Genomic DNA, 12,302 nt, shown 5'->3' with positions numbered 1-12,302 from the left:
AGCCTGGCTATGTGGTCATTAAAATACAATACAATACAATACCAATGTGAAAACCTACTTGTGCACTGTGTATCGGGTGATTTCATCCTTTACATGATTTTATTGATTTGTAGATTCTAAAAGACCATATCTCGGAAGAGAACTATCAGATCGCACTATGGATGTAATCGCAGGAACCTGGAGGGATAATACCCAGAAGCAGTACATTTCTTAGATTAAGAAATGGGAAGTGTTTTACTCAAGGCAGGATATTTCATACCACACTGTAGACATATTAGATGTTTAGAATTTCTGTTTACACTGCATTTTATGTCAATTTAAGTTATAGTACGATCAATACTGCAAGGAGTGCCCTATCTACATATTTTAAGGGCATCAGAACAACAGGTTCTAGGATCACACCCTTTGGTTTGTAAGTACATGAAAGGTATTTCAACACCAAACCGCCTAGACAAATATATACAGAAATCTGGGATGTAAGGGATATGCTAATGATACTTCAGGAACGGAGTCCCGTTTCAAATTTGTCTTCAGACAAAACTATCATAAGGTAATCATGCTAATGGCATTGTTTCAGCACAAAGAGTACAGACATCACATAAAGTACGTATAGATAGAATGGTTATCACAGCAAATGCAATCACATTCTATGTCTATGATTTACTCAAACAGAGCAGACCAGGAGGCACGGGGTGTAAATTGGTTCTTACAGCATAGGCTACGGATCCAAGACTATGTGTAGTCGCACATTTAGAAATGTTACATTTGAAACCACCAAGGACTTAAGAGGTGCAGAATCAACATTATTTATCAGCCATAAAAAAACAATCGAGGTGGCTGAAGAAGGAGCTGGTTGATGCAGGAATTAATACTGACAAATTTAAATCTCATTTCCACCAGGGAGGCAGCAACATCGGCGGCCTAGGATTTGGACGTTCCAATAGACCATATCCTCGCGACCGCAGAAATGGGGAAGTGAATGGATGTTTCACAAGTATTACCATAAAGAGATTGCAGACCCTGGTGTATTTAGTGGTACTGTTTTGGATTCAGTATTAAATGTTCCCTGGTGATAAAAAAAAGGGGACAAAAATGTTTGGTTATGATAAAGATAAACCAGCAACTAATTACATTAATGTTATGGTTGTATATCACTCATTTAGAGTCAGTCGTGACTCTATTTTGTATTGTTTTTTTTCGTTTTTGTCTAGTTATGTTTTTGGTTTTTTAGGCTGTGTTTATGTGGGGAGGGGGGTGGGGGGTGAAACGGGGGCTGCTGTCACTCCCTTCGGGGGAATACGACCTTTTTGTCGTATCCCCCTTCTCTGCCTCCGTCTACGCTGAGGCCTAGCGGAGCCGGCGACCTCGGGACTCTGGAGGCAGCTGACAGGACTCGTCCTGGGCTCGCTCCCGGCCCAGCCCGGGATGGAACGGTGCTCCCGTGAGAGCGGCCTGGTGAGGGGCTGGTGGAGAGTGGAACGGCACTCCTGTCGGAGTGGCCCAGCCCGAGGGAGGAACGGCACTCCCGCTGGAGTGGCCCAGCCCGAGGGAGGAACGGCACTCCCGTCGGAGTGGCCCAGCCCGAGGGAGGAACGGCACTCCCGCTGGAGTGGCCCAGCCCGAGGGAGGAACGGCACTCCCGTCGGAGTGGCCCAGCCCAACGGCACTCCCGCTGGAGTGGCCCAGCCCGAGGGAGGAACGGCACTCCCGCTGGAGTGGCCCAGCCCGAGGGAGGAACGGCACTCCCGCTGGAGTGGCCCAGCCCGAGGGAGGAACGGCACTCCCGTCGGAGTGGCCCAGCCCGAGGGAGGAACGGCACTCCCGCTGGAGTGGCCCAGCCCGAGGGAGGAACGGCACTCCCGTCGGAGTGGCCCAGCCCGAGGGAGGAACGGCACTCCCGCTGGAGTGGCCCAGCCCGAGGGAGGAACGGCACTCCCGTCGGAGTGGCCCAGCCTCAGGGTGGAACGGCACTCACGTGAGGGCGATCCGGTCCGGGGGCTGGGACGGTGCTCCGGTGGCTGGGGCGACGTTCTGGCGGCGGTGTCCAGAGTCCTGGGTTCAGCCGCGGGCCGGCGGCTGCGTCCGCTGGACTGGAGGTGCGGCGGCTTCGACCACCCCGGGCCGCAGTGTTTGAACCGGCCCGTTCGCGGGGTTCGGTGAGCTGTGGGACTGTTTGTACCATCGCCCGGTGGGGAATTGCCTCAGCGCAGAGGGAGAAGAGGGAAGAGACTGCAGCCCTAAGATTTTTTGCCTCCACCACAGTGAGGAGGTGTTTGGAGGACTCACTGTGGTGGATGTTAATTTGTGTTTATTGTTGTTCATTATTGTATCATTGTATGTATGACTGCAGGCACAACATTTCGTTCAGACCATAAGGTCTGAATGACAATAAAGGAAATTCAATTCAATTCAATTCAATTCAATGCAGTGAGACGCCATGGATTGAATCTACGGCATGAAATCACAGAAGCTTTAAAATCTTCACGTAGTCACTCGCGTGACTCCGAAGTAAAATAGTAAGATTAAACGAGAACTTACCAGTTTGAAGTTTGATCTGTATTTTATGAGGAGTTACGTTGAGGGACTACGTGCCCTCCGCTCCCGCCCTCATAAAGATCAAAGGTAAGTTTAACTTTGTTTCACGTAGCTTACTATTATGCTTCGGTAATCATCATCTGTGATTTCGCGCCACTGCTTTAAAGATTGACGAGCATGCGCCTGGGCGGGTCTTCTTCACGCGGTCCCTCAACGTAACTCCTCATAAAATAAAGATCAAACTTCAAACTGGTAAGTTCTCATTTAATCTTACTATTAGATTTGTAAAATGTATGTTTGGAAGAGCTTGCTGCATTTTTCTATAGCAGCTTTCTTGGGTGGGGAGGGGGGGGGTTAACTCACTGCCAGTAACATTTTAGCAATTTATATAAACACATCATTACACACTAGTCATTTTCAATCTGCTGACCCGTTGCTTCGTTTTCAGCCTGGCATTTGGTTCATTGCAACTTAATGTTTTTCTTTATTATACATGGATCGACACATAAAGCTAGTGAGCTGGAATGTCAAAGGTTTAAACCATCCTGTTAAAAGTAGAAAGTTTTTTTTCGCATCTTAAACAACGCAAAACAGAAATAGCCTTCGTGCAAGAAACTCATATCCGTTGCTCAGACAACGGCCGTCTCTTGTCAGGTTGGGTGGGGCAGGTGCTTCATTGTTCCTTTCAGGCTATAGCCAGAGGGGTTTCAATCCTTAACAGCAGAATATTTCCTGGTTCATTCCTGTGCCTATGAGAGTATTGTCATTTCTGACCATGCCCCTATTGCTCTGGCCTTGTCCCTCCAGATCTTTCTCAAAAGAGTAGGCAGTGGCGATTCAATTCAACTTTGCTCTCGGATGATACATTTGTAGAGTTTATGGAAAGAGAGATAGCCTTTTTTCTTTCCACTAATATATCCCCTGAAACCTCTAGCCTGATTGTATGGGATGCCCTTAAGGCTTACCGTAGGGGGGCAGATCATATCTTACACTGCTCAAATGAAGCGGAAATCCAATAAAGAGCATTTAGATCTTGCTCATCAAATTGGAGAAATTGACAAGCAATATGCGCAAACTCAAAAATCCAACTCTTTATCAAAGGCGATTGAAACTCAAAACCAAATTTGACCTACTCACTTCTCACTCAATTGAATACATACTTTAAAAAAATAAAGCCATGTTTTATACATATGGAGATAAAACTGACAAATTACTTGAAAATCAACTTAAAAGTGCTAAAGCGAGACAGAATATTTCTAAAATTCGCACGCCTAATGGCCAGTCCACTTCGGATCACTTGCAAAATTAACGAAGCTTTCAGAGACTTTTATTCCCAGCTTTATACTTCAGAATCTCATCTGGATCATAAGGTAATGCATGACTTTCTGAGCAGTCTAAATATTCCCAAACTCTCATTAGATTTTAGGGAAAGATTGGATGAACCCATATCACAGGCAGAAATAGCTTCAGCCGTTTCCTCAATGCAATCAGGCCCCTGACGGCTTCCCGGCAGAGTTTTTAAAAAAGGTTCTCTCTACTCCTTTCCCCACAGTTGTGTTCCATTCTATCGTACAATCCTACAGACAAGGTTCTCTTCCTCCATCCTTTGCCGAAGCCTGCATTACTCTTATCGCCAAAAAAGGTAAAGATCCAACCGAATGCGCCTCTTATACATCCTTCTAAACACAGATGCTAAAATTCTAGCCAAGGTTTTAGCTCGTAGACTAGAGAATGCCCTCCCCACTGTTATATATGAGGACCAAACCGGCTTTGTTAAGAGCAGACATTCCTTCTTTAACATACGTCGATTATTAGATATTGTCTATTCTCCTTCTGAGGATGTACCTGAGGGTGTCGTATCTATTGATGCAGAAAAAGCATTTGAGTGGGTCTCTCTATGGGCTGTTCTAGACAAATTTGGTTTTGGAACAAACCTTATTTCATGGATCAAGTTACTGTACTCTCATCCCACAGCCTCAGTTCGGACTAATTCCCAGCTGTCAAAGTTGGCGATCGCTTCGCCGAACACCTCCACTCGGTTCGCATTAACCAACCTGATCTCCCGGTGGCTCAGCACTTCAACTCCCCCTCCTATTCCGAATCTGACCTTTCTGTCCTGGGTCTCCTCCATGACCAGAGTGAGGTCTACTCCTGCACCTATTTTCTATGTTTCTATGTATGAAACATAGAATATAGAAAATAGGTGCAGGAGTAGGCCATTTGGCCCTTCAAGCCTGCACGTCATTCGATATGATCATGGCTGATCATCCAACTCAGTACCCTGTACCTGCCTTCTCTCCATACCCCCTGATCCCTTTAGCCACAAGGGCCACATCTAACTCCCTCTTAAATATAGCCAATGAAGTGGCCTCAACTACCTTCTGTGGCAGAGAATTCCAGAGATTCACCACTCTCTGTGTGAAAAATGTTTTTCTCATCTCGGTCCTAAAAGATTTCCCCCTTATCCTTAAACTGTGACCCCTTGTTCTGGACTCCCCCAACATCGGGAACAATCTTCCTGCATCTAGCCTGTCCAACCCCTTAAGAATTTTGTACGTTTCTATAAGATCCTCCCTCAATCTTCTAAATTCTAGTGAGCACAAGCTATGGAATGGCGATGCAGGCTCGAAGGGCCGAATGGCCTACTCCTGCACCAATTTCCTATGTTTAATGTGAAACACTCACTCACTGCTCCTCTCCCGCCCTTCACTTTATTGTGCATTGGTACATGTAAATAAGCTTTCTGCTACACAAGGTGACTCACTGATCTGATTTAATGTGTACAAAGTGCCCGTTACAATTGCATCGTTATTTGTTCAAAAACGTGCAGAACATTGTTGCATCAACAGCCAGACTTTGCACAAATAATAGTTTCCCAAAGAGCAACAGATGCAACAATAGTCAATGGGGATCGGATAGATGTTGTATACATGGACTTCGGCAAAGTTTACGACAAGATCCTTATAGAACATAGAAACGTGTCAAGTGTGTGGTGTATTTATTTAGTCCCTTGTTTTTCCATTATCTTGTTGTGTTGTTCTTTTGGTCTCACTGGTATTTGTCCAATTCTCCATATCTCAGGTGACCAGCACTCTAGACTCTTCAGGTGTTCTGTTCAGTTTTATGAAGATTTTGCAGTTTGCCGTCCATGTAGGTTGAATCTTCCTCTGCTTTCTCAGGAAGTGTGCCTTTCTGACAATGTCCACATTCTTTTTGTCAGATGTTCCTTCAACTAGACATCTGATCCCTTCAGTTTTTTTTCTTGCCGCCACAGTGACGGAAACATGGTGCATGGTTTTCAGCTTCAATACATTTCACCAGAGATACAGCGAGAGAACTAGGATCAGCGCAACAGGAATGAGCCCAACAACAGGAGCAGCGATCATCCCACGACTCCGCGACCCTGGACAAGAAAAAGTCAGACTAGTCATTAGTGATAGGAGCAGAATTTAGACCACTCGGCCTATCAAGTCTACTCCGCCATTCAATCATGGCTGATCCATCTCTCCCTCCTAACCCCATTCTCCTGCCCTCTCCCCATAACCCCCAACACCCGCATCAAGAATCTGTCAATCTCCACTTTAAAGAACCCAATTACTTTGCCTCCACCACCGTCTGTGACAATGAACTCTGCAGATTCATATCCCTCGGACTAAATACATTCCTCGTCTCAGTAGTGAACCCTGAGTTTGGAGCTAGAGATACAGCGTGAAGCCAAGCCATTTGGCCATCGAGTCCATGATGACCAGTGACCACCCTGTACATGAGCTCTAACCTACACAGGGACGATTTACAGAAGCCAATGTCATAGGTAGACAAAAATACTGGAGAAACTCAGCAGGTGAGGCAGCAGCTATGGAGCGAAGGAAACAGGCAACGTTTCGGGATGAGACCCTTCTTCAGACTGATGGGGGGGGGGGGGGGGGGAGGCGGGAAGAAGAAAGGAAGAAGCAGAGACAGTGGGCTGAGGCAGAGCAGAGAAGGGGAGGAGAAAGCAGGGACTACCTGAAATTAGAGAAGTCAACGTTCACTCCGCTGGGGTGTAAACTGCCCAAGCGAAATATGAGGTGCTGCTCCTTCAATTTACGGTGGTCCTCACTCTGGCCATGGAGGAGGCCCAGGACAGAAAGGTCGGATTCGGAATGGGAGGGGGAGTTGAAGTGCTGAGCGACCAGGAGATCAGGTTGGTTAATGCGAACCGAGTGGAGGTGTTCGGCGAAGCGATCGTCAAGCCTGTGCTTGGTCTCACCGATGTAGAGCAGCCGACACCTAGAGCAGGGGATGCAATAGATGAGGGAGGAGGTGCAGGTGAACCTCTGCCACGCCTGGAAAGTCTGCATTGGTCCTTGAATGGAGTCAAGGGGGGAGGTAAAGCGACAAGTGTATTTGCATTTCGTTGTCTCTGTACTGTACACTGACAATGACAATTAAAATTGAATCTGAATCTGAAGTGTAACATTTCCTGCGGTTGCAAGGGAAAGTGCCAATAGAGGGGATGGTTTGGGTGGGAAGGGACGAATTGACCAAGGATTTACGAAGGGTGCGGTCTCTGCGGAAAGCCAAAAGGGGAGGAGATGGGAAAATGTGGCCAGTGGTGGGATCCCGTTGGAGGTGGCAAAAATGTTGGAGGATTATTTGTTGTATGTGACGGCTGGTAGGGTGGAAGGTGAGGACAAGGGGAACTCTGCCCTTGTTGCGAGTGGGGGGGATGGGGAGTGAGAGTAGAGTCACGGGGGTATGGAAGAGATCCTGGTGAGAGCTTCATCTATAGTAGAAGAGGGGAACCCCCGTTTCCTGAAGAATGTGGACATCTCCGATGCCCTGGTGTGGAACATCTCATCCTGCGGCAGATGCGACATAGACGGAGGAATTGGGAGTAGGGGATGGAGTCCTTACAGGAAGCAAGGTGGGAAGAAGTGTAGTCCAGATAGCCATGGGAGTCAGTGGGTTTATGGTGGATGTCGGTCAGTAGTCTATCACCTGCGATGGAGATAGTGAGGTCTAGAAATGGTAGGGAAATGTCGGAAATGGTCCATGTGTATTTGAGTGCCAATGTCATGGTCAGACACCTCCTGAAACCAGAGCCAGGCTCAGTCCCACTCCCTCATCTGACCCACTCACTTCTGAGCAGGGAGTCGCAGAGCAGATTTGCAGTGACAGCGTGGCTGCTGCAGCAATCTTCTCCGATGCAGGTGTAGTTGTGCTGACCCGTGTTCAGCAGGCGCAGAATGTGTCTGGGGAAGGTGGCGTTCCCCACGCCGGGATCCTGCGATCGCCGCTCCCACTGGTAGGTGACGGTGCAGCCGTCGTCGATGAAACAGTTCAGCGTGATTAGCGACGAGTTGCAGCTGTCCCCCACGGCCGGTGTGGACATCGGCTCTGCAAGGCAGCACATTGCAGTCAATATCAGTGTGGGGAGAAGTGCAAAGCCACCTCATGGGCTGGCTGGAAGATCCAAGTTGGCTAATTGAGCAACTGAGCATGGTGTAGCAGAGCACCCTAAGGGGAGCGACCCTGGGTTTAGTTTAGTTTACTGCCACAGTGAAACGGTTTTGTTGCGTGCTATCCAGTCAGCGGAAAGACTAGACAATAGACAACAGGTGCAGGAGTAGGCCATTCGGCCCTTCAGGCCAGCACCGCCATTCAATGTGATCATGGCTGTTCATCCCCAATCAGTACCCTGTTCCTGCCTTCTCCCCATATCCCCTGACTCCGCTATCTTTAAGAGCCCTATCTAGCTCTCTCTTGAAAGCATCCAGAAAACCTGCCTCCATCGCCCTCCGAGGCAGAGAATTCCACTGACTCACCACTGTGAGAGAAAAAGTGTTTCCTCATCTCCGTTCTAAATGGCTTACTTCTTTACTGTGGCCTCTGGTTCTGGACTCCCCCAACATCGGGAACATGTTTCCTGCCTCTAGCATGTCCAAACCCTTAACAATCTTATATGTTTCAATGAGATCCCGTCTCATCCTTCTAAACTCCAGAGTGTACAAGCCCAGCGGCTCCATTAACTCAACACGTGACAGTCACACCATCCCAGGACTTAACCTTGTAAATCTACACTGCACTCCCTCAATAGCAAGAATGTCCTTCCTCAAATTAGGAGACCAAAACTGCACATAATACTCCAGGTGTGGTCACACTAGGGCCCTGTACAACTGCAGAAGGACCTCTTTGCTCCGATATTCGATTCCTCGTGTTATAAAGGCCAACATGCCATTCGCTTTCTTCACTGCCTACTGTGCCTGCATGCTTACTTTCATAGACTGATGTACAAGGACCCCCAGATCCCATTGTACTTCCCCTTTTTCCCAATTTGACGCCATTTAGATAGCAATCTGCCTTCCTGTTTTTGTTACCAAAGTGGATAATGTCACATTTATCCACATTAAACTTCATCTGCCATGCATCTGCCCAGTCCCCCAACCTGTCCCAAGTCACCCTGCATTCACATAGCATCTTCCTCACAGTTCACACTGCCACCCAGCTTTGTGTCATCTGCAAATTTGCTAATGTTACTTTGAATCCCTTCATCTAAATCATTGATGTATATTATAAATAGCTGTGGTCCCAGCACCGAGCCTTATGGTACCCCACTAGTCACTGCCTGCCATTCTGAAATAGACCTGTTAATCCCTACTCTTTGTTTCCTGTCTGCCAACCACTTCACAACCATTTAGCCCACTAATCTTCTATGTGGGACCTTATCAAAAGCTCTCTGAAACACTACATCCAGGAGCCGAGTAGAGGGGGTCAGGAGATAAAGATACACCCTGCATTCTCATAGCATCCTCCTCACAGTTCACACTGCCACCCAGCTTTGTGTCATCTGCAAATTTGCTAATGTTACTTTGATCAGCCCTTAAGGACCAACTATTCTATTCACTTTAGAATAGTCATGGATAAAGTCAGGGTGGGCCCACTAGTGTAAATTCTGAATTAAGGACATGTGGATATATGGAAGGGTTGAGAGGGATATGGGCCATTGCCCATGTCCACTGGGTCAGCATGGACAATATGGGCCGAAGGGCCAGTCTGGGTTCTGTACCACTCTCCACGACACTACTCACCAACTACACGCAGCTCAAAGAGGTCGATCAGGTCACTGCCATAGTAGGTTATCTTGTACGTCCCCTCGTCACTCGGCCCCACGTCCCGCAGCTCGATGAAGGCTTGTTGGTACATGATCCTGTCCTTGTAGGACGAGTTGACAATGTGCAGACGCTCCGGGCTGCTAGACTTCCAGCGCAGGATTTCAATATTGGGATCGAGCCGTCTCATCACCACCCACTCCTGTCTGTCATTTCGGAGGGGCAACGGCACCATCTTACACAGGGTGGTGATGGTGACCGTGATGGTTGTCGTTCCTGCTCTGCACAGCGCCACAGTGGAGAGGCCTGCAACACAACATGGTCACTGTACCTGCCTGCTTCACCACCGCATGAAAACATTGCCCCTCACATACCTATTGAACCTGGCCCCCTCACTTAAACCCACGCCTTCTTGTTTAAGTGTTGGAAGGAACTGCAGATGCAGACATTATTCCCTTTATCATGTATCTGTACACTGTAAATGTAAGTTTGAGTGTAATCATGTATTGTCTTTCCACTGACTGGTTAGCACACAACAAAAACTTTTCACTGTACCTCGGCACACGTGACAATAAACTAGACTCAACTGAACTGATTTAAACCAAAGATACACACAACATTTTGGAATAACTCAGCAGGTCAGGCAGCATTGCATCTCTTGAGAAAAGGAATGGGCGACGTTTCGGGTTGAGACACTTTTTCGACCCATTCCTTCTCTCCAGAGATGCTGTCTGTTTCACCGAGTTACTCCAGCTTTTTGTGTCTATCTTCGGTTTAAACCAGCATCTGCAGTTCCTTCTTCCACCTATCACTTCACAGGCATCACCCCCCCTCCCCCCCCAACCCTGTGTGTTCCGGCTTTCTCTCCCTTCCCCTCTCCTCCCCATCAGTCTGAAGGGTCGCCTGTCCATTCCCTCCACAGATGCTGCCCGACCCGCTGAGTTCCTCCAGCACTTGGTGTTTTGTGTTGACAAATGTCCACTCCCGACCCCGCGGACAGCAGGACTCGCAGGCCGAGTGGCCTCTCTCTGTCTCTGTACCTGCCAGCAGCCACAGCCACAGCAGACCCACGGCCTTGCAGTCAGAGGGTCGCATCCTCGCGGTGTCCCGGTCCCGGCTGCTCAACGGGCGCCGACTCCAGGCTGTGGGGGAATCCCCTAGAATCAAGCCACAAACTGGGAGAGAGGAGAAAGAGGGAGATGTCGGACTGAGTGAAAGACAGAGGTTAGAAACAGTGGGAAAATAGGTGCAGGAGTAGGCCGTTCGGCCCTTCTAGCCAGCACCGCCATTCACTATGATCATAGCTGATCATCCACAATCGGTACTACGTTCCTGCCTTTTCCCCACACCCCCTGACTCATTTAGCCCCAAGAGCTAAATCTAACTCTCTCTTGAAAACATCCAGTGAATTTGCCTCCACTGCCGTCTGTGGCAGAGAATTCCACAGAGAAACACATGGTGAGGCGATCGGGGCGGCAAGAGGGTCGGGAGGGGAACCAGGGAAGATAGACACAAAATACCGGAGTAACTCAGCGGGACAGACAGCATCCCTGGAGATGGAGAAGTCCCGCCGAGTTTCTCCAGCATTTTGTGTCTATCTGTCCTGTTTCCCCTCCCCCCCCGCGCCCGCCGACAACGTCCCCTCCTGCCGCCCTGGCCACCTCACCCCCCCCCCCCCCCCCCCCCCCCCCCCCCCCCCCCCCCCTCCCCTCTCTACCTCTCTCTCTCACCATCTATCTCTCTCTCTCTCCCCCCCCCCCCCCCCCCGCCCTCCCTCTCTCCTGACCCCCCCTCCTCTATTGACCCCACTCCCTCAACCACCTGCCCCACCTCACCCTCAGTGTGAACCCTTCCGTGCAGTTCCATCCGACACGCAGGGACAGTGGGAAACTCACCTGCAGCGACCGGGCAAAAGACAGGAGAGGCGAAGTCGTCTGAATTTAAACCCAGGCGCGGCACCTCCCTACTCGTTCCATTAGTGCTGTCAACCAATGATAGCAAAGCTCATTGCACTGACAGCTGAGCTTATTTGTCCCTCGCTCGCATTTAAAAGTTGACAAACCGGATTCTTGCATTATGTCTGCCGCACCTGGAGCGCGAGACAGTTCAATGCGAAGATTACGGTCGGAAAGGCTGGAGGACAGCGTTGTTGAAAACGACGTGCTGGTCCCAGCCGAGTAAGATCATTGCTCAGGTTTGAAAGAGAAGTGAAATGTAAGAGAGGGTTAAGGGGTTGGACAGGCTAGATGCAGGAAGATTATTCACGATGTTGGGGAAGTCCAGAACTAGGGGTCACAGTTTAGGGATAAGAGGACTGAGATGAGAAAATCATTTTTTACACAGAGAGTGGTGAATCTGTGGAATTCTCTGCCACAGAAGGTAGTTGAGGCCAGTTCATTGGCTATATTTAAGAGGGAGTTAGATGTGGCCCTTGCGGCTAAAGGGATCAGGGGGTATGGAGAGAAGGCAGGGATGGGATACTGAGTTGGATGATCAGCCGTGATCATATTGAATGGCGGTGCAGGCTCGAAGGGCCGAATTGCGTACTCCTGCACCTATTTTCTATGGTTCTAGACGGATAGAGGCCAAATGTGAGACAAGGTCATCCCTCAGCCTCCTGCACTGCAAAGGACAAAAAAACTCAAACCTATCCGCCTTCTTCTTGCAACCCAAGCG

The 12,302-nt window shown here is 48.9% G+C and overlaps 1 protein-coding gene across 2 annotated transcripts; it reads right to left on the bottom strand.

The window, feature by feature from the left end:
- Nucleotides 1-5,297: 5,297 nt before the first annotated feature.
- On the bottom strand, nucleotides 5,298-11,668 carry LOC129704262 (uncharacterized). Of its 2 annotated transcripts, none has more exons than XM_055647268.1 (5): nucleotides 11,522-11,668; nucleotides 10,667-10,801; nucleotides 9,606-9,932; nucleotides 7,657-7,914; nucleotides 5,298-5,938 (listed from the first exon to the last, which is right to left on the bottom strand). In XM_055647268.1, the coding sequence occupies exons 2-5, from the start codon at nucleotides 10,719-10,721 to the stop codon at nucleotides 5,850-5,852; spliced, it is 729 nt and encodes a 242-aa protein (XP_055503243.1). In that variant the 5' UTR covers nucleotides 10,722-10,801; nucleotides 11,522-11,668; the 3' UTR covers nucleotides 5,298-5,849. The 2 variants fall into 2 exon arrangements, with proteins under 2 accessions (XP_055503243.1, XP_055503242.1); XM_055647267.1 differs by lacking the exon at nucleotides 11,522-11,668 and adding an exon at nucleotides 11,462-11,507.
- Between the last annotated feature and the right edge of the window lie 634 nt (nucleotides 11,669-12,302).

Source organism: Leucoraja erinacea, chromosome 15, assembly GCF_028641065.1.
Source record: "Leucoraja erinacea ecotype New England chromosome 15, Leri_hhj_1, whole genome shotgun sequence".
Classification (NCBI taxonomy): Eukaryota; Metazoa; Chordata; class Chondrichthyes; order Rajiformes; family Rajidae; genus Leucoraja; species Leucoraja erinaceus.
Note: the sequence above shows the minus strand (reverse complement) of the source record. Positions and strands in the feature narration are given on the sequence as shown.

What these genes read in the sequence shown, in the direction of transcription:
- LOC129704262 (XM_055647267.1), bottom strand. Translation starts at nt 11,492, where the DNA reads ATGGAACTGCACGGAAGGGTTCACACTGAGG. An exon ending in CGGAAGGGTTCACACTGAGG is followed by an intron (nt 10,802 to 11,461) that starts GTGAGGTGGGGC and finishes CCTCTCTCCCAG; the next exon opens with TTTGTGGCTTGATTCTAGGG. An exon ending in CTTTGAGCTGCGTGTAGTTG is followed by an intron (nt 7,915 to 9,605) that starts GTGAGTAGTGTC and finishes GCTGCCTTGCAG; the next exon opens with AGCCGATGTCCACACCGGCC.